This window comes from Giraffa tippelskirchi, chromosome 5, assembly GCF_054371585.1.
Source record: "Giraffa tippelskirchi isolate mGirTip1 chromosome 5, T2T-mGirTip1v1.2.pri, whole genome shotgun sequence".
In the NCBI taxonomy this organism is placed as follows: domain Eukaryota; kingdom Metazoa; phylum Chordata; class Mammalia; order Artiodactyla; family Giraffidae; genus Giraffa; species Giraffa tippelskirchi.
In genome coordinates this window covers 170433474-170456576 of record NC_137279.1, presented here as the reverse complement: position 1 = coordinate 170456576, position 23103 = coordinate 170433474, and the positions used below count along the sequence as shown (strand labels likewise).

General features: G+C 42.9%; 1 protein-coding gene, 1 long non-coding RNA gene and 1 other non-coding gene across 12 annotated transcripts in view; 2 read left to right on the top strand and 1 right to left on the bottom strand.

The window, feature by feature from the left end:
• Window positions 1-23103, top strand: part of ELAVL4 (ELAV like RNA binding protein 4) — a 151799-nt gene that overhangs the window by 116335 nt on the left and 12361 nt on the right. For all 10 annotated transcript variants that reach the window (XM_081485564.1, XM_081485563.1, XM_081485569.1 and 7 more), the window contains one exon: window positions 12415-12518. In XM_081485564.1, the coding sequence (XP_081341690.1) occupies window positions 12415-12518 (104 nt within the window). The remainder of the gene's footprint in view (window positions 1-12414; window positions 12519-23103) is intronic.
• Window positions 9676-23103, bottom strand: part of LOC145504519 (uncharacterized) — a 44796-nt gene continuing 31368 nt past the window's right edge. The window contains exons 3-6 of the long non-coding RNA XR_014052264.1: window positions 18350-18568; window positions 15198-15436; window positions 14560-14662; window positions 9676-10094 (exon numbers count right to left, since the gene is read on the bottom strand). This is a non-coding gene — a long non-coding RNA (uncharacterized LOC145504519). The remainder of the gene's footprint in view (window positions 10095-14559; window positions 14663-15197; window positions 15437-18349; window positions 18569-23103) is intronic.
• Window positions 20637-20709, top strand: TRNAG-CCC (transfer RNA glycine (anticodon CCC)). Its single transcript has one exon. It is a non-coding gene; the product is annotated as a tRNA-Gly (tRNA).

Sequence of the window (23103 nt, the reverse complement as noted above, 5' to 3'; positions counted from 1 at the left end):
ATTTTATGGAATGTACATTCTAAACCAGGAGGAAGAAATGGAGCTCCTTAAAGTAGAAGGGAAGAAGACAGTTGGGGCAGTTACTACCTGATGACCTCATTTCTTTTGTTAAGAAAGAGGTAGGGTCATCTACTGCATGGGGATGGGCAAGTAGAGGCCTTGGTGATCCAGGAAAGTCTTACCAACACCCAGGAGGGACAGAAAATGATGTCACATGGGTCCATCTCTCAAGCACCAGCCAAGTCCCATCACATGCTTGGCATTTTTGTTGAAAATTATTGAGTACTAGATATGTTCTGAAACTTATTTACATTATGGATTCTTTTGGTCTCCTGATTGTCAGGGTGACATTTCATTTTCTATTGCTCAAAAGAGCTGAGTTGTTAGAAAATGTTCACATTTGGTGATTCTCACACACATCCCAGGCACGCCTTCACTGTCCTCTCTCCCAGGTATTTGGCTCAGTGTAATAAGGTTGGTCACACGTGCTTGGTGTCCATTTCCCATGAAGCCCTTAGCTTAAAAAAAATAACATAAGTCAACTTCCCTCCTCAGTTCTTACTCTACAGACTCCTTTCTGTGTGTTCAGTTCAATTGCTCAGTCATGTCTGACTCTTTGTGACCCCATGGACTGCACTACGCCAGGCTTCCCTGTCCATCACCAACTCCCGGAACTTGCTCAAACTCATGTCCATCGAGTCAGTGATGCCATCCAACCATCTCATCCTCTGTCGTCCCCTTCTTCTCCTGCCTTCAACCTTTTCCAGCATCAGGGTCTTTTCCAAGGAGCCAGTTCTTCACATCAAATGGCCAAAGGATTGGAGCTTCAGCTTCAGCATCAGTCCTTCCAATGAATATTCAGGACTGATTTCCTTTAGGATTGACTGGTTTGAACTCTGCTGTCCAAGGGACTCTCAAGAGTCTTCTCCAACACCACAGTTCAAAAGCATCATCAGTTTTTGAACCACAGTTCAAAAGCATCAAGGATTTATTTCTTTATTTTGTCTTACTTCTTACCTGTAAGCTAAATGGTGAAGAAAAGGAAAAATAGACTTTTGCTTCTTATTTCTCTTCTTTTTCATGCATCTGGGGAATTTCTTTCATTTCTAACATTTGTTGGAACCAAACTGAGCTTTCAGACCATGGTCACGAGCTTCCTGATGGCACTTTGCTATCAGTGAACTCTTTGATGGTAGGGATGGGGAGTTCCCCACAGCTGTTAGTGGTAAGTCCAAGGCCAGAGAACCCCAGGCGCTTAGTTCAGAAAAGACATACTGACAAAGGTTTTCCCGTAAAGTTCTTCAGCAAGTCATATTTGACATCTTGACTTTTCTCTGCACAGACAATTATTTATCTCACCTCCTTTGTTGGGAGCTATGAATTTTCTTTTACTTCGAATAAAGGAAATTTTAATAGATTTATATTCAGTTAATATTTATGAAGCATCTCCCTTGTGCCAAGCCCTCTCACATAACTTATCTCAATTAATTTAAATCCCAACATGATATCAGAAACCTCCACCTGCCCCTTATAAGAATAGTGTCTGATGGGAGTTTTGAAAGCCATTGTCTTAGTGCCTAAATACAGCAATTCCTTTCTTCCACAGACATTTCACCCAAAGACAATCTCATTTTGCCCAAAGGCTGATTACAGTGTATATAATTAGTATTAACCTGATAACTTTTTCTACCTCTTCTTCCTTTGTCGCTAAACCCTCCGGTGATATTAGCTGCATTTCTGAAATCACCAGTTGGTTCATATTCATTCTAGGGGAAAGTCTTGTCTGTCTGACCTCTGTATCATGTGAGAGTAAGCCAACCAAGAATGAAGAATTCTTCTTTGTTTCTCTGGCTAGCTGGGAGTTTGCCAAATTCTCCCTCTCTTTTTTTTTTTCAACCCTTGTTAAGAATATTTAAAGATGTGACTATTCTTTCCTGTCTGTAAGAATATTCTGAACATAATTTAATTTAATGTTGCTTCTATTAAGAATCTTTCATTGCCCCAGGGCCATCAGTCTGAACACTTCTTTCTGTGTGATAAATGCTGAAGGTAAGATAGTTGTCACTGAGGCTTCTATTTTTTCCCATACATTACCTAGAATATTTTTTCCTTTTTTTTTTTAAGTCTATGTACTTGATACTGGCTTTTTATCCTATGAATTGCCTTTCTTTCCTGAACAGACAGAAGAAAAATAAGGTTCATATTAGTTCTTAAATTCTACCTGATGAATTTATTGAGGCTTATTATTGAAAAGTATGTTTGAAGATCTGTCATTTGGAACAACTAATTTTATAGGATGGGCTTTCCTGGTGGCTCAGACGGTAAAGAATCTGCCCTCAGTGCAGGAAACCCAGGTTCGATCCCTGGGTCAGGAAGATCCTGTGGAGAAGAAAATGGCAACCCACTCCAGTATTCTTGCCTGGAGAATTCCATGGACAGAGGAGCCTGGCAGGCTACAGTGGCAAAGAGTCGGACATGACTGAGCGACTAAACAACAATTTTATAGGATGAACCAAAAGGGTAAATTAACCAAAAAACAAAACTCCTTTGAGAATTGGTTGATTGTCTTTCTTTATGAAATAGTATACTTTGTAGCTGGTCCTTCTTGCTTTGGGGACTCCTGAAAATCATCATATATGTACTCTGAATTTCCATGTACCTTACCCCAGTAGCAGAGGTAGTATTTTACACCTACTTGAACAGTATGGTTGATATTGTCTCTGAAATTAAAAAACTCTGTTGAAAGCCTGGGTGAGTCCACACAGATGAATTTGTGTCTTGGGATCTGAGGCCTCTGGATATCAGTCTTCTCAATGGTAAATGGCAGTGATCATGCCTACCTTGTAGGGTTGTTTTAGGGAGCAGAAGAGATGATATAAATAAAGCCATCAGGTAGAATTTAAATGTTCTCACCACAGAAAAAGATAAAGATGTGTTGATTAACTACATGGGAGGAATCCTTTCACAGTGTATGCACATAGCAAGTCATCATGATGTACACTTTATCTTACAAGCTTATTTGTCAATTATGCCTCCATAAAGCTTGGGGAAAAAGCACTCAGTACAGTGACTAACACATAGTAAGCCCTCAAAAAAATGATATCTATTTTGTTACTATTTATTTGCTTATTGAATTCATGCATTCATTTAGTCATTCAACACAGATTTATTGAAAGCCTACTATGTGCCAGACGTTGGTTGTGCCAAGATTAATAAGACCTGTATCCCTGACCTAAGGAGCTTAGGGTCCATTGAGAGACACAGTTAGTTCGACAAGTTTATATTGAAGGCCCACTGTGGACCAAGTGCTTTGCTTGTTTTCATCTTGATGTCACATGATGAGTTCTCAACTGGGAAATTACATCTTCTTAGGAAGCCAGAAGGTAGCCTCTGGAAATAACCACGTACTGCTTCAATGTAATTTTAAATTACTTTGGGAAATCAGAAGAAGGAAGGCTGGGTTCTGTCCTTTTCTAATAGCGCTTGTTGTTGGCAGAGAACTGAGGCATTCAAAATTTCAGATGTATACATGGTTTCTGAATCTGTGCCAGGCTATGGAGAGATCTCTTATATACATCTGAGCACTCAACTTAGGGTCCGTATTGTCAGTTCAGGTTGATATCAACGGTATTGACCTCCTGGAAGTGATAGTTATAAACTGAGTAGCAGTCTTCTCTCCTCAAGGGGTAGATGCTCAAACTGTCCCCTCCTCCTGGAATGCCCTTGTCTGTCTGTTACCTGGCTATCTCGTATCAACCTTTTCCAATTAGTCTCAGCTCATATATATCCTCCAGAAAATCCTCTCTCCTTCTCTCCATCATAACACTTAGCCACACTCTACTATAGTTGTTGATTCACAGTTCTGATTTTCTTACTGGGCCATGAACTGCTTGCTTCTTCCTTGGTCCTCTGGTGCTGAATTTGTAGAAGAGACTCAAAGAGGATTGATAGTTAAGTCTTTTCCAAGACTGTCGTTCTATGACATACCAGGTCCAGTTTGAGAGACACAGTCAGTGTGGAAGATGGGAATGGAATACTTTGGGACATATATGGGAATTAAATGGAAAGAATGAGGATTTGGAGATAGTCCTAGAAAACCCAGGCTCTCTTGAAGTCTCAGGCACACTGCTTTGTCAGGGCAAATGTTTAACACACAAATGAGCACATATTCAAGAAATCAAGGCACGGCAGAAGGGCACAGGCTCTGGAATCAGATGAGTCTGGCTACTATTCTCCAACCAAATAATGCTGGTATGTTGCTTCTCTTTTTGAGGCCTCAGTTTCCCCTTCTGTAAAACAGGGATGGAAATGCCTGCTTCAGAGATTGTAAAGATTTAGATAATAACATATGTAAAGTGCTTAGCCCACAGTATGTGCTTAATAAATATTCTCTATTATTTTTATTTTCTCAGTTAAAAAATCAGGATAAACTGTGGACATGGGGTCTCAAATAAATATAATTTAGAAGCTTTGTGTCTTAGCATTAGAAGGGATCTTATGAGTTGATTTTGCTAACTGCTGCAACATCTCCTGATAAAATGTAGACCTAGCCTCTGTTAGCATAGTTCTAGTCATGGGGTGCTTACCACCTCACAGGACAGCCCATGTCTTTATAAAATCATTGGCAGAAAGTTTTTCCTCTTATCAAGGCAAAAATCCATTCCCTAACTTTCTTCTGTTGCCTGGTCCTCATTCTCTCCCCTGGGAGCCCGCGTAGCACATCTACCCCTGCCTTCCCATGCAGCCTTTCAAGTATTGGAAGGGGCTTTGAGCACCTCTAGAGTCTTCTCTCCTTGAAGATTAAAGCCCACAGGGCTTTCAAATGTGTCTCAGGAGATCTGTTCCATATCTCTTACCACCATCGTCTGGGAGCATAGCAGAGAACTGAAAAGACTTGGTTTCTGCCATCAGTGTATTGATAGTCTGATTAGGAATGAGGGAGTGAGACAAGTTCCCTGAAGGCAGGAACAAGTTTTTGGTCACTATGGGCCCACTCATAGTATCTGGTGTGTATTAGGTGTCAGTTAATTGTGGAATTTATGTACTTATTGCATGGTATGTGCTCCAGTGTGAAAGTAAAACATCAGAAATATTCTCCACCTTTGAGGAGGTTGGGGTCTCATTCAAGAGATAGCATCCTCAGAGACATTGGTGAAGGCAGTGTCTACTGGGGCACGGGAGCAAAAAAGAAAGGAACCAGAACCTATTGTGAAAGTGTTAGTCGCTCAGTCATATCTGACCCTTTGTGACTCCATGGACTGTAGTCCTCCGGGCTCCTCTGTCCATGGGATTTTCCCAACAAGAATACTGGAGTGGGTTGCCATTTCCTCCTCCAGGGAATCTTCCTGACCCAGGGATAGAACCCAGGTCTCCTGCATTGCAGGCAGATTTTTTTTACCATCCAAGCCACCAGGGAAGCTCTATTGAGCATCTGTTATACACCAGGCACTTCACATGCATTATCACTCTCAATACTCCTAGTAACACCATGAAAAAATAATATTAAGTCCATTTTACAGATGAGATTACTATAGCAAAAAGGGGGGCAACATAAGAATGCAAAATCTGAGAATGAAAAGAAATAGCATATATTAAGAAATCCTGAGAGCTTTCCTATCTTAGGGGCTTCCCGGGTAGCTCAGCGGTAAAGAATCTGCCTGCAGTGCAGGAGACATGGGTTTGATGCCTGAGTCTGGAAGATTCCTTGGAGAAGGAAGTGGCAACCAGCTCCAGTATTCTTGCCTGGGAAATTCCATGGACAGAGAAGTCTAGTGGGCCACAGTCCTATCAGAGCTTCCCTTCCCCATGACTATGGTTAGATGTGTAGTTTTCTCAGAAACCAGGGTGGGGAGGTTCATTTAACTTAGCCAGGGTCACGCAGCAATAAGCTGAAGCTGCATTTCTTACAACTGGAGAAGGAAATGGTAACCCACTCCAGTATTCTTGCCTGGAGAATCCTAGGGACAGCAGAGCCTGGTGGGCTGCCGTCTATAGGGTCGCACAGAGTCGTACACGACTGAAGCGACTTAGCATTTCTTACAAGCACCCACTGAGGCCAGTAATGCTGGTACAAGGATCACACTTACAGGAACAAGGCTTTAAACCATATATAATTTGAGGAAATTGTGTGAACTACCAAAAGAAAATAAATCCAATTATTAGTTGGCTCTGTCAACACTGAATCTGCAGGAGAAAAGCCAAGACCCAGACTGTCCGACACATGGAAACAACCACAGAGGTGGAATGGGAAGGAGCAGAGCCATGGCTGCTCTAGAATCTCAAAGCATCCCAGTCACTGTGAGGAAGGGAAAGGGTCCCCAACATAAGGGGTGTGCATCCCCTTGAGTTCTTGCCTGATGTCAGACACTCTGCTGTGCCTTTGCACAGAGAGCCAAACCCGGTGGAGAGAAGGTGTGAAGTGGGAAGTCACACAGACCTGGGTTCATTCAAATCCTAGCCTGGAAGCCTGCTTCCTGGTTGACTTTGGGGCAGGTTATTGAACATTTCTTAGCCTCACATTTCTCCTCCTCACAATAGGCTTAATGGTACCCATTTCGCACAGGATTAAATTAGGTAATTTTAGTAAGCCACTTAGCTGGGTGCCTGGCACAGAGTCAGCACTGAATAAATTGTAGCTGCTGTTCATCCACATGTTAATATAGTTAATCCACAATGATGCTTTGATTGTGAGGATAAGGGATTATCTCTGTTTTTCCAGATAAGGGAACAGGCTGGTGAAGCTTAAGTGACTTAACCAAGGATATACAACAAGTACAGTTTGGGGTCACACACTCTAACACATATATACATGCAGTAACAGCCATGGAGCTCTCTGACTCACTTCAGGGTGTGTTGAGGTAGGTTTCAAGGCAGCTGGCGGCAGGGAAAGTCATCCCAGGACTGGCAGGGAGGGAGTCCTGGGGTTTGGAGTTGGCTGCAATGAACCCAGCATGTGGATTACTGCCATGCAGGTGATCTTGAGGTGACTGGGGATTTTATCAAGTGCTTTGAGAACAGAATTTCAGCCTGAGCTAGGAGTTCTAACATCCACAAAAACTCCTTACTCAACTCAGAAGTTTTTATCAACAGCAGCTACCCACCTGGCTGCCCCCAAGGGGACTTTGCAGATGAGGGGAGTAGCTGTCAGGTTTCTGGAGAATGACAGTTTGGGGAGAAAGAAAGAGCAGAGTGTGCAGGTTGACGGTGCAGAAATGCTGAGGTCCCTTCCGGTCATCCCTGAGAGGAGACAGATTCTCTTCTGCTGCCATCAGCCATGAGGATGTCACATTTAGGGTCCTGCTGTCATAACCTCTAGGGCCCCAAAGCAAGGGACAACAACTTCTATCTAGAATGACTGGAAAATGAGGGGTTGTATTTAGCTGTGATGGTAATACTTCCTACAGTTTGAATACAATAAAAGTGCTTAACACAAGCTATTGAAGGTAATTTGCTTTTTCTCCGGTGGTTCAAAAAAACTTCAGAAGTATTTCCAGGCCTCAGAATAGTCACTAACACTTTAATTCCAATGGAGTAACTGTAGTCACAGCAAAGGGGACTGGATTTGCAGTCAGATCTGGACCAGGGGTCAGCAAACTATGGCCCAAAAGCCAAATTGAGCCCACTGCCTATTTTTCTAAATAAAGTTTTATTGACACTCAGTCATGCTCATCAGTTTACACATTGTACGTGGCTGCCTTCATGGTACAATGGCAGCATTGTCATGACAGAGCAGAGGACCCACCAATCCTAAACTATTTAGTCTCTCACCCTAAACATGAAACAGTTTGCCGTCCCCTGATCTAGACTTAGTTTCAGCTATTCACAAAGAGTAGAGCAAATTGCTGTTTCCTCAGAGCTTCAGTTTCCAGCAAATCGCCATTCCCTCAGAGCTTCCGTTTCCACAACTGGGAATGATGATTCTCTCTCCCACAGGGTTGTTGTGAGAATCAGATGTGACAAAATGGGTGGGAAAGCATTTTGGAAACTCAGAATCTCTATGGAAAGGTGGACAGGGATGAGTTTTACTGTTCACCTGATCTGTGCTGGAGGGGAACCCACCAGGACATTTTTTGTTTCTGGTTATTTTTTTTTTCCAGTCCCTGGTGTCAGCTTGTTGTCCTGTTCTCCCTTTGACACAAATACTAAATGAATTCCCCTCTCAGGCACTCTCATGCTCTTCTCCTGCCAAACATAAACATATTCTGGTTATATACTTCCAGCAATGGAGAATTAGTACAAATGTATATATTCATTCTTCCCATTCTCAGGTATCTGTTGAGTACCTACTGTGTTCAAGTATGCAGACTTTATAAACTAGATCTTGTAGGGAGAAGTGTTCTGTTTCTAAGGAGAGAAGTTAGGTATAGAATTATAACAGAAGAGAGATAATGCCACATCGTAATACGAGGACACAGCATGTCTTTGTATGTGTACGTGCACATGTGCAAAGTTTAAAAAATAGAAGTATTCAGGTTCAGATTTAAGAAAAGCTTGTTAAAAACAAGAATCTGTTTAATCCAAAATACACTGAAGCGCCTTAAAAATGTAGCCATTATGTGTAACAGTTTTCTCTTCGAAATTACATTCTAATTTTAAGTTTCCATCCCAAACTGCCAAGAATGCCTTTCTTGCCCATTCATGGTCACTGAGGCCTCTCATCCAAGCCTGCTCGTCAGCCTATTAAGGATTATTAAGGACTGGTCACACATAAGGGTTATCCTGGGCATCAGGGAGCCAGGCACTCACTATAGTTTCTAAATGTTGGAGGTAGTCTTTATTTGAGGCTTTCCAGGTGGCTCAGTAGTAAAGAATCCATCTGCCAAACTGGTTCAATCCCTGAGTCCAGAAGAGCCTCTGGAGGAGGAAATGGCAACTCACTCCAGTATTCTTGCCTGAGAAATCCCATGGTCAGAGGAGCCTGGCAGGCTACAGTCCATGGGGTTGCAAAGTCAGACACGACCTAGTGACTAAACAGCAGCAACAGCAGTCATTTTATAACATTTTATCTTTTCTTTAATTATTGTTTCTCTTTTATTGATGATTCAATGAACACAACTTCAATGATTTAATTTCTTTGATTTGCTATCAAAATACACTCATAAACTGGGAGCAAAAAAAGTTTAATTTTGTGTTCTGAAAGTACTGTCACCATACCTGTATGGTCAGATCTTGCTACTGTTGATAAAGGGAGATGATGCAGTTATTAGAGAAAAAGAAGGAAACGTTATCTATTTTTGTGGTGCTCTAGACTCCAGACTGGTTATCCTGGGCTTTCCCAGTATGGCGACTCTCTTGGTCCTCATGGAAATAGTGTTGATATTCTTTGTGAATGTGTATCTTCCATATTTTTCTATGTACTATGTACAATTTAAATACAGAAGTGCAAATCAAAAACCCATCACCAATATATGGCCACCAAAATTAAGAAATAAAATTCTTCCTCATTTTACTCCCCGCCCGCCCCACCCCCCCATTACTAAAACAGTTTCTGAAAGAAATGAGGCTTGGGTTTTTATATTTTCTACCTAAGGGATTTAATTCCCTCTAGAGTTTTTTTTTAAAAGAATATGCTTAGATCCATCAAGTATTTTTTTATTAGATTTAGCTGTATTCCTTCTATGATGGCAAGAAGCCCACAAATGAAGCTTGTTCATGAACTAGGCTAACCACAGGTAGTTTCATTGTGTTGCCAGTTTATTTGATAGCTTTCAACTCACAGGCAAGCCTTTCCACCCCGCTTCTCCTCCTGTTCATTGCAGTGCCCTGTTTTTGAGTTTGCAGTTCGTTATTTTATATCAAGGAGAATCTCTGATCTTTTTTCCCCTTCCATTCTGAAATGATGTTCATCTGTTTTTTTAGTTTTCCCCAAAGCACCTTCGTTCTTGACTTTAAGTGCAATCTCTCTCTAAACCTAAAGCAGGTGATGATAACACAGTTGTGCTCACTGCAGTCAGGTACTAAGGAGATGGTGGGTTTGCAACCATACAGACAGGTTGGTAGATATGATGCCTCTTGCTGGACAGGAGTCATTCCTTCACTTGACCTTCAGAACCTTCCTAGAATCCGAGTGTGTTTTCCTTCCTCCTGAAGCAGAGCTCCAAAATAAAGATAAAATATAGAATATAAAATTAGAGCCACTATATATACTTAAGATTGCCATAAATATATGAATAATTGGAAAGAAAGTATCTCAGGGAACATGCACCACTAGTAGGCATGATAAATTCTTCCACATATATTTCATAAGTACAATGAGTCATGAATTGCTTGCAGTTAAGTGGTGAGTGTTTTGTCTATGTTTTCCATATTTCATTTTAATTTTATACAAATTAAATTTAGTTGGATAGATTGACTCTGTCTGACCTGTTTCCTAGTACTCATACATAAGGTTTGTCACTGAGATTATTGCTTTAAAAATGCCTTTTAAAGCCCCTCAACTTGGTGCATAACTGTTTAAAAGAAATAATTGTAAGAATATTTTACAGCAATTGTTAAGGCTTCTCTTATATACATGGTAAATGGGACTGATAAATTTGCATGATGAAAATAAATTTAATTAGGTGAATTTAACTAAGCTTGATGAGGTGAAGCTGAATTTAGGATAAATGATATTTTTAAACCAATGAATTAGTCTCATGTATTTTTGAATTTGCAAAAAAAATTTTCTCAGAACGTGTGGCAGGGTCTTGTAATTCTCACACACAGCTCTTTCTCTAATTCTTACTTTCCTGTGCATGTGTGTGAGTGTGTGCCTGAACACCAGCATGTGCGTGCACACACCGCTTGTACACACACGGCTCACATACCACACACAGCACAGTAAGAGAAGGGACCCAGTAGCTACAGGGTGCTCCACATTCTCTCCCCCTTCTTCAGTTACTAGCTCTGGCTGGTGAAGGCATGTCTGGCAAAGTTTGCCCCTGTCTTTCCTATTCTAACCTTGTTATTCCAAAACAGAAGGAATATCCTAATGTATTGTCATTTTAGGTTTCCCATTTTAGAGACAAAATTCATTTGAATTTCCTCCTGATTCTCTTTACTTCCACCCTATAAAGAATAACAAAGTCACCCATTTTCTGATCCGGAACCCAACTTGTTTTCCCAGGTTTCCTCCTGCAACCAACATAAACACAGACATTTACCAGCAAAACAGAAGCTGTTGGAAAGATTTTTTGGCTGCTGAAATGGGCTCCTGTCACCAGGACATGGCAGACTTTTTGCTGTATTGTCTCCCAGCCCTGGCCCCGGTACTCCAAAGAGAGCTTTATATAATCAGCCTTTCCTGACATGTGAGGTCCTGTCATCTTCCTCCCCTTCGGCTCTGCTGCCGCCCACAAATCAATAACATTGCCTGGGAAGTTCAAGCTGGTTGTGCAGCCACCCTAAGCTCTGTATTTCTTAAAGGATATGTCAGAAAATGTAAAGTTTCCTAATGATATTTCTGGCTGATGACACATGGCAGAGCTGATGGACTATTTATAATCAGTGGCACGATCGCAAGCACATTATTTTTATTTCACTTAGTGGGGAGCCCTGTCACTTGCTACTGCTCGTTTCAGACAAGTTGATGCCATCTTCACCTAAAGTAGCTAAATCCTCTTTGCGGAATTCATTTGCACTCTTCCCTTTGTGTTAGGTGCTCCCCAGTTCTTTCCAATCCAGCCACCTCCCCTTTTTATTGTTCTTAAGCTGGGTGGATGATGAGGGCAATGAATGATTTGTAGCAATTGCTTTAAATTCAGGCCATGCCTTCAATATAAATGTCTCCAGTCTTTGCTGCCTGGATCTTGCTACTGTCTTCTGAGTGCGGGCGTGGCTGACATGACCGAGGCAGCAGACACAGCCACTGCATCCAGTACTTGCCCCAATTTTACAGGTCTGAACATAGCAGAGCTGTCTTTTGTTGAGCAGCTACTATGTTCTAGGTAGGCATTTATTTCACATTGAGTATCTCATTAACTCTCTCACATCTGTCTGTGCAAGTGCTGTTATCTGCAGAGAAGAAATATTGGGGCATGGGGGGAAGCAGGAGATTAAATGAATTCAGAGTCACACAGCTTAATTCCTGGGAAAAGCCCCAGGACTCCAGTTCAAATCTCTTCTAACAGACCACACCTTCTTTCTTTCCACTTCCCTGCCCCGCCTCTTCCCAATTAAGTGGACACTTGTGGATATATGATGTGTATATGGTGTGGATGTAGGGAAATTTATGAGTTCCCAGCTAGGGCAGCTCCTGTGAGTTTAAAGGCTGGCCAGAGTGAGAGATAAAAGAAATAGAAACTTCTCAACCTAAGAGTAAACCCTGGTGTAAAAGGAACCATATACTAGAGGGTTTTGACACATTGCAATGGGAAGTGTTACCTCTATCAAGATAATGAGCTCTCTCTCTCTCTCTCTTAAAAAATGTTTCCACAGGACAGAGTTTAGGGTATGGATTCGTTAACTATATTGATCCAAAGGATGCAGAGAAAGCCATCAACACTTTAAATGGACTCAGACTCCAGACCAAAACTATAAAGGTAAGAGGTTATATGTTATATGCCTCTTTATTTAGGAGACACTGGTTAAATTTCATCCTTTGATCTAATAAATCCAGGCTATGAGGGAGCTGGCAGTGGCTTCTTCATTTATTCAAAGGACACTTACTATCTACTGTACTAAGTGAGGGACGCAGATCATTACAGAAGAACAAGGTGAAAGGTGAGTAGAAGGAGGGGACCACAAGCTATGGGACTTCCTATCCAGGGAGCAGATAAGATGCCAGGGATGACCCACATCAAGAAGGCCTGGGAGACCAAGCCTGCAAAGAAGGTCAGAGCAGAGCCAAGGGAAGAAGCTGCTTTAGGTGGAGGTAACACCACATGCAAAGCTGTGAAAATGTATATATACATTGTGAGTGGGGAATGACATACAGAACTCTATGACCTGAGATTCAGTGAGGAGATGATGAAAAGCTGAGGGTGGGAGGAGGGCAGGGGCCTCACATGCTAGACCAAACAGCTTGGCTTTACCCAAAGGTAAAGAGGACTCTCTTAAGACTTGAAAGGGAAGAATCAGTTATAAAGAAACACACTGGTATAATAGGGATGGGTACTATAACATCTGGGAACATAGTAAAGGAATGACAGGGAAAGTAACATTCTAGCAATCCAGAAATAATCAGACTGGTAGGTAATATCTCAGGAGGGGCTGTTTTAAGTAAAAAAAATAAATAAATAAAGCCAGTTATCCAGAGTCTGCTCCTCCAGATGAGGTTTCTGTGGCTGGATTGTCATGCTCTCCGTTCAAGTTTCACCCTGAGGGGATCCTGAGGAGGGGGTGCTGTTTGCTTTTGGCCCCTGACCCCTGGCAGTCGGTGGTGGTCTCCTGGATGGAGCCTGCCCCTCCTCAGCCTCCCTTTCCCTTCTTCCCTACTTCTGGGCAGCATCCTGTTTGGGGGCAGCTGCCAGCCAATTAATGAGTCCCATCCTTCATAGCCTATTAAACCACGAGGAGGTGTCTCCTGGGCACTCTTATCCTCACGACAGCAGGTCTGACGCAAAGTAGGACAAAAGAGAAACCTCTCCCAGAATGGAAATCTATAGATGGCACCAGCTCTTAGCATCTGAAAACACAAAATCAGAACTTTTTGGTTCAACAGACTACTTGTCTAACATCCAGATAGAGAAGGAGGCTACCTGGTGTAAGATAATCTTAGCTGGGAGGTAATCAAAACAAAAAACAAAACAGAAACCTTCTCTTTTGGGAGTGTATTATGTGGTTATCTATTTTTTCTTTTCTACTCTTCCTTCCTTCCTTCCTTCCTTTCTGCCTTCCCTCTTTCTTTCCTTCTGTCCTTTCCTTTAAGCCACTCTACTTTTGGAGTTTCATTTAGCTTATTTCTAAAGACGATTGCTTTCCTGATCTCATACAGTCTGTGCTTCACAAAGACCCCAAAATGTGCTTGATTCAGGTTGCCTCAGTCTCAGCTTAGAATCAGTCCCTGTGAGTTCTCTAAGGGGGAAATAACCGAGAGTTGTATATTTGTGGAATATCCTCTGAGAGGCAGGAGTGTTGATTTCTTTTGAAGGAAAAACATACCTATTTTCAGTGTTTTGAGATGGGATGCTCTTGTCACCTGACTCTTGGATGAGGCCACACCAGGTTGATAGCTGTATTTGTGGATTTAACTGATTTTTCTGTGCTATCCAATTCAGCATCAGAATGTCAGGCATTTGTTCTTCCCTACTCGAACTGAGAAAGGTACTTTTCTTTCCTCTACAGTTTTCTTAAAACCCAAGCCTCCCCAAGAGCTTAAGATCAAATCCTCAGCCATCCATTCTGCTTTTTTTAAATAAAATATTCCATGAAGCTGTTGGGGATTCCCCAAAGGCTGAGTGGACCCAGCTTTTCTGACCTCAGAATGCACTCCCTGGTCCACAGTGCCATCAGGAGCAGTGCTTTGTCTCAGTGGATCTTAGAGACTAGGAACATTGATTATTTTCTTTCTGTGAATAATAAATCTGCCTCCTTCCCTTCTCTGTATCCCTTTCCCCACCCCCTCACCCACCCTGTGCTCACCCGGCATCAAAATGCTGCCAACACGTTTGCACCCAGCAGTAACGTGGGCTTCTGTAGGATCCAAAATGCATGATGCCACGGCTGAATCAATAATTTCCATTCTCTACAACGAATGAAAATTTAATGTGCAAACCTGGGAATTTCAGCCCTTTCATTAAAGCAGTTTATTTGCCATACTAAAAATTAAGTTTGAGTGATAGGTTCCTTTATTAACTTTTCTTCCCTTTCCTAAAGGGACACAGTGTTTAAGGTAAAAATCATATTAAAGAGAAGGAAAAAAATCAGACCCTTTTCCTGTGCTGTTAATAGTCTCATCATTTATTAATTTTTTTAAAATTGCTTTTCTGCCTTTCAGGCTGCTATTTACTTCTTCTGCATCAGTTTGCTTTAATAAGCAAATGAGATTTATCTCTTTGCTCTGACTCTCATGAAGAAATAGATAACTTTCCTATCTGAAAAAAATAAGTATCTTCTCAGGAAGCATGCATTATAGAGAATACAGTCTTGGTGCAGACAAAGCATCAAAGCAGAAAAAAAGAGACTGCTTCATTAAGTACTCCCCTCCAAGTAATGTGGATGACTGCATATAACTTGCCTATCAGGAAAAAACAAGCATCTTCTTTGGAAGTATACATTACCAAGATCTCCCTGGAACCATCTAGTACATGCTTGCAAACATGAGACTGCAGAGGAATTGTTCTTTGAATCATAACTTCTTTAATGGGAGGAAGTGGCCAGGTCCCCATCCCTCTGGAGATCAGGTTCAGAGATGAAGTGACTTGTGCAAAGGCACACAAGTGGCCAGCAGTTGAGCTGAGTTAGCATCCAAAGACACTGTGAAGAGTCTTCCAGGAGTTACTTAATAGGAGAGCATGAGCTTGAAAGGAAATAATAATGATAGTAATGATATGCTGAGTGTTTATGGTGTCTTAACTCCTTTGCATTTCATGCTTAATAATATTTAACCCTTGAAGCTCCCAAAGACTAGAAGCTTTACACACATCAGCTCTGATTCTTAAAATAGTGATTCTCTCCCTTATAAAAATGAGGAAACTGAGGCCCAAAGAGGTTAAGAGACTTACCCAGGATAAGTTAGTAAGTGAGATTTGGAGTAAGAAAAATATGTGTGAAAAATAACTCTGGCAATAGGTCTCCTGTGTTGGAATGTCACACCACCTGCTTGCTCAGCAGCACATGTATTCTGTGAGTGTGTGGGTGTGTATTTGGTTCTGTGCACACATGGGTTATGCTCTCTGGCGAGGGAAGGAGATATAAAAAGCAAACAGATGAATTGTGTGGCTCCTCTAGGTTCTTCAGTAAACAGACTTGCAGTTCGGGGCTTCTGCCATCAATCTGGAGACAGACCTGACTTCACATCATGTCTTCTCAGACTCCTGCCTTCCAGGCCCTGCAGTAGGTTCTTAGGTGACCCAGAGATGACAGTGCCCTGGAGAGTCTTCCATCCATGTATGTCAGAGAGTCATGGGGTATGGACAAAGGGGTTATTTACACTGACTAGCCCCAAAGACCCCAAACTGGATCTTTTCTCAGCATTTCAACCCTAAACCCAATGAAGATAATTTGCCCTGTTTAGGACCTCAGAAGTGTTGTTTAGCGCCTCAGAAGTGTTGTTTAACACCCCGTAACCCACTTTCTCCAACAGAGATCACTTTAGACTCCAAGAAGCATTGGGTTAAACGGCTGTGGATTCTGGAAAATGATCCCCAGTATCCCCTAAACCTCACAGTGGATGCCAGTCCAGTCCTGGACCTCCCTGTGGGCTTTACAAAACAGCTTCTGAATTTCCCCTTTATTCCAGCCTCTCACTATGAAGCACTCCCCTTCTTGGTGCTTCTTAAGAATGCAGTTGCAGTGGTCCAGCTCTGTGTTGCATGAATTAGGAACAAAGAAAAGTAGATGATTCTGTAGTAGCTTCAAAAGAGGGATATGTTTATCAAAAGTTTGAGTTGATATACAAGTGACACTGACCACCTCCAGTAAAAAGTGATCTAAAATGGAATTTGAGGATTTGGAATCCTAAAGCTCTGAGTAGTGGGACACCTCTTTGGATTTTAACCCAAGTTTGAGAAGCAGAATTAGAGAAGTGTTCAGCACTCTTCCTCTGGAAGTTCCTCTCTCATGGGAGACACAAACACTCAAAGGAGCACCTCTAATGTAGGGAGGTGGGGGTGGCCACGGGGCTGCAGGGGTTCCCACTTGATAGGGGTAGAGGGGCGGGAGTAGGAAGCTGTACAAAGTTTGAGCACAGGAGGAGTCTAGTCAAAGTGAAGTTCCAAGAAATTTCATCCGGCAATGGCACGTCACTTGGGGTGTTTGGCGAATGAGGCCAGTGGCCTGCGGGCTGTTATGCTAAGTTTTGTCAGCCTTAGACTTTGGTTTTTCATAATCTCTATTAGGAGCTTTGTTTCACTCATTTTAAAAGCAAAGCAGGCTTATTTATAAATAATTTGGAAAATTCATTATCATCTGATGAAGACAACATCAGCCATTCCCAACTCAACGGTGTCAACATTTTTATGTGTTTCCTTCCTTTTCTCATTGTATTACATTAACAAATGATTTTGTGGTTTTTCTTGCCCTAATCATTGCATTCAGCTATTCCTCAAATTCTGAAACTGTGACTTTAAAGACAGCATTCCCAGAGCACAGCTCTTGTGCAGACTGGAGGTGTGAGTGATTTCAGAATTAGATTGGGCTGAGGGGACACAAAGTCTGCTCCTGCCACTCTGCCTGAACCCAGGAGAGTTGGCACTCTGTCAGGAGAGAGGGTGAGAGAGTAAGAAGGAAGCTTTATCACGAGGCAGCAGCCTGGTTCCAGAGGGAGCAGGGCTAGAGGAGGGGAAGGTGTGTGAGTGAAGGCTTTTCAGAAGGGAAAAAACCTCTTTTCTCCGGGAAGGAGAGCAGTTCCTTTATTTCAGCCTCTCTTGCTCCGACACTGCTTAGCCATTTCTCCCTTTTCGCTTTATTCTTCTAATAGCACTAACGGTGCCTCTAGGGGAATCTTTCCACACTTGAGTTTCGCAGGTTCCCGCTTGCCCCTCCTGCTTCTTTCTCTTGCCAGGGGTCATCAGGGAGCCTCGCCTCTCTCCCTCTGCCCACAATCCACCTGCCTCGCTAAAGGCCTCCATTCCGCTGAGGCATCTTTTCTTTGCACTCGGCATAAGCAATTATTTCTCCTATCACTGCCCTTAATGCCTCCCGGAGAGTTAGCAGATCATTTTTTGCTGACGGATATCACCCCACCCAGAAATGATAGACTACCTCCCTCGGTCTCATTAATAATAAAAAGGCATTTGTCTCTCCTCCTCCATTATGGCTGTAGTCAGAGCCAGTGTGGGAGTGCTTCCCGGCCAAGGTCAGCAGGGGCGGCTGGATCACTGAATCCTCAAGGAGTGAAGAGAGAGGGTGGCAACACCAGTGAAAATGGGAGACCTGTTTACCCCAGTTGTACTGGACCCTCTTTCTCTCCTGTGATAGAGTCTTTTCAGCTGCTTTGCTTCCCAGGGCCCTGTTAACTTGCTCTGAGTGAATAATTTCAGATACAGGTATAGGAGTTGGAAAGATGCAGATACAGTTAGTGAGGCTCATATGTTTCCAGTATCATCCACAGGGCCCCGTGTCTGGGAGACAGAAGAAGATTGGGCAGGAACAGGTTACAAGCACACCTAGGTTTTCACAGTATGTGGAATGAGGCTTAGGGCCTTTAGCTGGCTACAGGTGTAAAAGATCCCACAATGTGATGTGAGCTGCTTAAAAAAATTCGTCACACCTCAGGTGTCTTAGGAGAATTGTCGACTCCAGATCCCAGGAAGCAGTGGTCCTTTCTGGTCTACTCTGGTCGACCCATCCCAGGTGTCTTGTGTCCCATTCTCAGCTCCGCGTTTTGAAAGGACCAGACACTGTAAGGCTTGTTCAGAGGCAAATGAAGAAGACAGCCAAATGGTCCTGCACTCACGTATTCAACCCACAGTGGTTGCTCTTCCATTCTCTAGAGAAAAAAAAAAGTCTGCAGTGACTCTGAAGCTCAATCTTGTATGTCCAGAATCTGAGAAGAGAATCTTTGTGTCTGTCATTTGCCTCGGGTCATAGTGAGTCCCTGACTGTCAGAGACATTCATGTGGAGTCATTAGGGATGACTTAGAAGGACTGCTATACCAGACTGGAGTCTGACTAAATGATCCTAAAGGTCCCCTGTAGCTCTAAGGTGCTATAACTTTGTGTTGTTTCTGGACTCTGAACTGTTCTGTCAAATATAATAGCCACTAGCCATATATGGCTATTTATATTTGAATTTAAATTAATAAGTTAAAAATCAATGAAAAGTTCAGTTCCTCATTCACATTAGACACGTTTGAAGTACTCAGGAGCCACATGTAGATGGTGGCTACCATGTTGGACAGCACAGATCTAGAACGTTTTCTGAAAGTTCTCTTGGGCAGTGCTGGCCTAGAACATCAGTGGCCCTGGAGAATAAATGATCATTTCTCCATGGTTACCATGAAGCCCCAGAGCAAACCAGCTGGTCTGTCAAAGGTCATAGAGCCACATCCCTCTCCCCTTCCCCTTTGTTGTCCATTCAAAAGAACGCTGAGTTCAGATGAAGAGTCAGATCCAGCTCCATTAAAAATTACTAGGATGACCTTGGACAATTTAGTTTATTTCTCTGGACTTATTTCCTGATCTGCAGAATGGTTCCTTCCAACTTTAACAGTATAGCTAATAAAATATTATAGCATGATCTTTCCAGCTTGGTAACTTTCCAAGGAAAGTAGCAGTTTGTGCCAAGTACATAGCTTCTATTTCACTGTCCACATTAGCCTGACATAGTGGAAAGATCCCAGAATCATATCTAGCACTGACATGGTGCTGGCTATGTGACTTTGGACAAGTACTTGTCACACTGAGCCAGAATTTATCATCCGGAAAAGGGAACTAATAATATCTCACTTATAGGTAATCCTGGTTTATAGGGGATGCTCAAGTAATGCTTCCCAGAATGAAGATGATAGTGAATATGGATACCCCAAGGTAAGAATTACATGGAGAGAGGGGAAGAATTTTCCCCATCTGCATGTTTCAGAGATACATGAAGAATGAATCTGAGTCTCACTTTGTACCGTGGAAAGTATTACGGAGCTTTCAAGAGGCCACAGCAGTCTTACCAGTATAGCGAGAGTCAGGAGTTGCAATTTAGTGAGGACACTCAGCGTCTTAAGCCCTGAGCCTGAGACCAGCTCTTCCAGTAACCAGGCCATGAAACCTTTAGCACATCTCTCTCCCTTCCAGGGACCACTAGATAGACCGTAAGGTGCTTATACCAAGTAATCCCCCTTGATAATTAGATGGACTTTTAAAAAGAAGTTGTAAGGCACATGAATTCTATCACCACACCCTTTCTTAAAAGAAGTGTTTATCCAGCATACTCTGTACCAAATACTTTCATGATATTGTTGGATTCACCTCACATCCATGGTTCCCTCTAGCTCCTTCTCCACATCAGAGTCAGTTTCTGGGAAAAGAGCTAAAATGCATTCCATACAGAATATTACACATATTTTTCGCTTCAGTTCAGGGAATGTTATTGAGTTCCTGCCCTCTGTAAGGCTTGGAGACTAGATGCCACAGAGAGTCTGCAGAGACCACCAGAATGCTGTTACTTTGGGGGCAGATAAAATGTTAGCACAGATGGTTGTGATGGGTGGCAGGGTGTGATAGCTACTATCATTGAAATGTGTATCATCTGCAGAGTCTGAGGAGAGAGCAGGCATTTGTGCCTGGGCTTCACAGAGGAAGTGGTATTCAGCCTGAGTCTGGAAGGATGGGCAGGAGTTCATTTTGCCATGAGGATGACAGATAGCAGAAACAGAGACATTTTGTTTGAACTGAGGCTTAGGCTGCTTAGAGGGGTTAGCAGGAGATTAGAGGTGGATCCGGACCCCAGGGGACCTTGGATGCTCAGGTAAGGGATTTGAGCTTCCATCTCAAGGTGCTGGAGAAACAAACACTGAAGGTTTTGAGCAGGAAGAAGCAGCACAATATAACTCATTAGAGGGACTTCCCTGGTGGTCCAGTGGTTAAGACTCCACACTCCCAATGCAGGGGACCCAGGTTCGATCCCTGGTCAGGGAACTAGATACCACAAGTCACAACTAAGTGTTTGCACGCTGCAGCTAAAGATTCTACATGCCACAACTAAAAGGATCCCTCAAGCAGCAATGAAGATTGCATGTGCCACAACTAAGACCCAATGCAGCCAATAAGTTTTTTGTTTTTTTTTTTTAAAAAAAAGAACACAGAATCATTACCATCAGGTCTTGCCCCTGATAGAAGGACATCATATACCAGGTGGTGGGTGGGGAAAATATGAGGCATGGGGCCACATAAGCAGACACTGTCCTGTCTGTTGGCAGGGCTGCAGCCACAGGCACAGGAATACGCTGATCCTCACAATCAAAACTGTTGTTTCTAGAAACCAGCTGGCTGCTTTCTTCTCTCCCTACTCCTGGAGGTGGGATCAGAGGTCCCAGGGAGGGTTTGCTCCTAGAAGGCCTTGGAAGCACCAGAATCTGTTCTCTGCTGCCATCCTTCTGGTCTCTTTGGAATGAATGTCCCCAGGGATGTGTATGTTCTCGGAAGTTTCTGCTCATTCAGAGAGTACTGTGTTACAACAGACTGGGGAAAATCTGCATTCTGATCTTCTGAAATAAGTGTCTCCTCTGCTAGACTAATAGTGCTGTGTGTCAGGGGCTGTTGTATTCATCTTTGTACCGCCAGTGTCTAGCATCAGGCCTAAGTACACAGCAGTTGTTTCAAAGCCCTATTTATTGAGCATTTACTGTGTGGCAGGCATCTGCAGAAGGAAAAGGCAACCCATTCCCAGTGCTCTTGCCTGGGAAACTCCATGGACAGAGGAGCCTGGCAGGCTGCAGTCCTGGTTGCAAAGAGTTGGGCATGACTGAGCAACTCAACACTTTCACTTACTATGTGCCAGGCATAGTGCCTAAAAATCATATATGCATTAGCTTGTTTAATGCTCTATTAGCTCTAATAGGAAGCTTCCAACTAGGTTATTCAAGTGATAAGCTCAGAAAGTGTAAGTGACTTACCCCAAGCTTTACCATTTATAGCTAGTAAGTGATTAGGATTCAAACCTACATCTCTCTACCAAAACCCTTGCTGTTAATCTCTGTCTCTTTCCCACTGCTGAAGAGATGCTCCATTTCTGTTAAAGTAACATAAATGAGAGCTTCCTTGGAGTGATCTGTCTCAAAATACAGTTGTCTGATGCTCTAACTATGACGTATCAGTGAGACCCACAAGATAAGGGGTGATGAGGACAGGAGGGATGCTCCTAGTGTGTGAAACCAGAATAGAAATAGGAGAAGGTTGGAAGCTATGGGAGAGACAGGTTTGAATTCAGCAGAAGGAAGAACTTTCCAATAATCAGTGATGGCCAGTGATTACATACGATGCTTCCTGTCCTTGGAAATGTATAAGGTGTTTGGCCAACTGTCTTACATCCTGCCCTGAACTTTTGAGGTCACTTCCAGCATCAAGTTTCTATGAAACAGGTTTCAAAGATAATGCATTCTGCTGAGATCACCATTATCACTTGTCACCCTTGCCACTTACCGTGAACTATGGTTGTGGAGAGGAACAGTTTTGTGAATAGAATACCAAGCTCATGAAAACATCCAGTCAGTGCTAGAGGTCCTTATAACTCAAAGGAGCTCAACAAGTGACACCCCTGTTTTCTACATCCAAGTTTTAAGCCAACTGAGTGATAAGACAGAAAGAAAAACTATGGAACCCTACGTTCTTTATTACTTGTTAAGGCCCAAATGGATTCCATGGAGACCTTGAACTTCTTAACACAGAACCCCATGCTTTGACAAACTGACATTCTATGTCATTGGTGCTTTGGACTCCATAGGACTCCCCACATGAGAGCATAGCCGACTCCCATAGAACATAGAGCCGGAAATAGAAAGTGGGCTTCCGGCTGGCATCTGGCTCCCAGAAAGGATGAAGAAGGCAGCATCTGTGGCTCACATGCTCATTCCCTTTATTAAAGCCTATTCAGAGCCATTGCACCACTTCCCTGGAGAAGAGGGGATGCAGGGGTACAAAGGAGCTGGACGTTACTCCAGGAGGCGGGCTCCGTCCTGACACGTGGAAGGAAAGTGAGTCTCCCCCTGGCAGGAACAGCCCTCTGCATTGCACTCTCCACCTGTTTGCTTACTTTCCTCACTGGACTGTGAGCTCCTTAAAGAAAAAACCCTCCCAGCACAGGGCCTGGCACACAGTAAGCGTTCAAGAAGGGGAGGAATGAGTGAACGCTCACCTTCTATACCAGTGTTTTCCTAAGAAGCCCCTTTCCTCTCATCTCACCCTCCTTGTAGCACTCAAGACCATGTCTTTATCATGCTTTCCAAGTGCCCTCTTTTTCTGTTCCATGGTGGGTCAGATGAGGGCCACGGTGTTGCCAAATGATTCAGGAAAGGTTTTCCTCAGGCTGTGTTG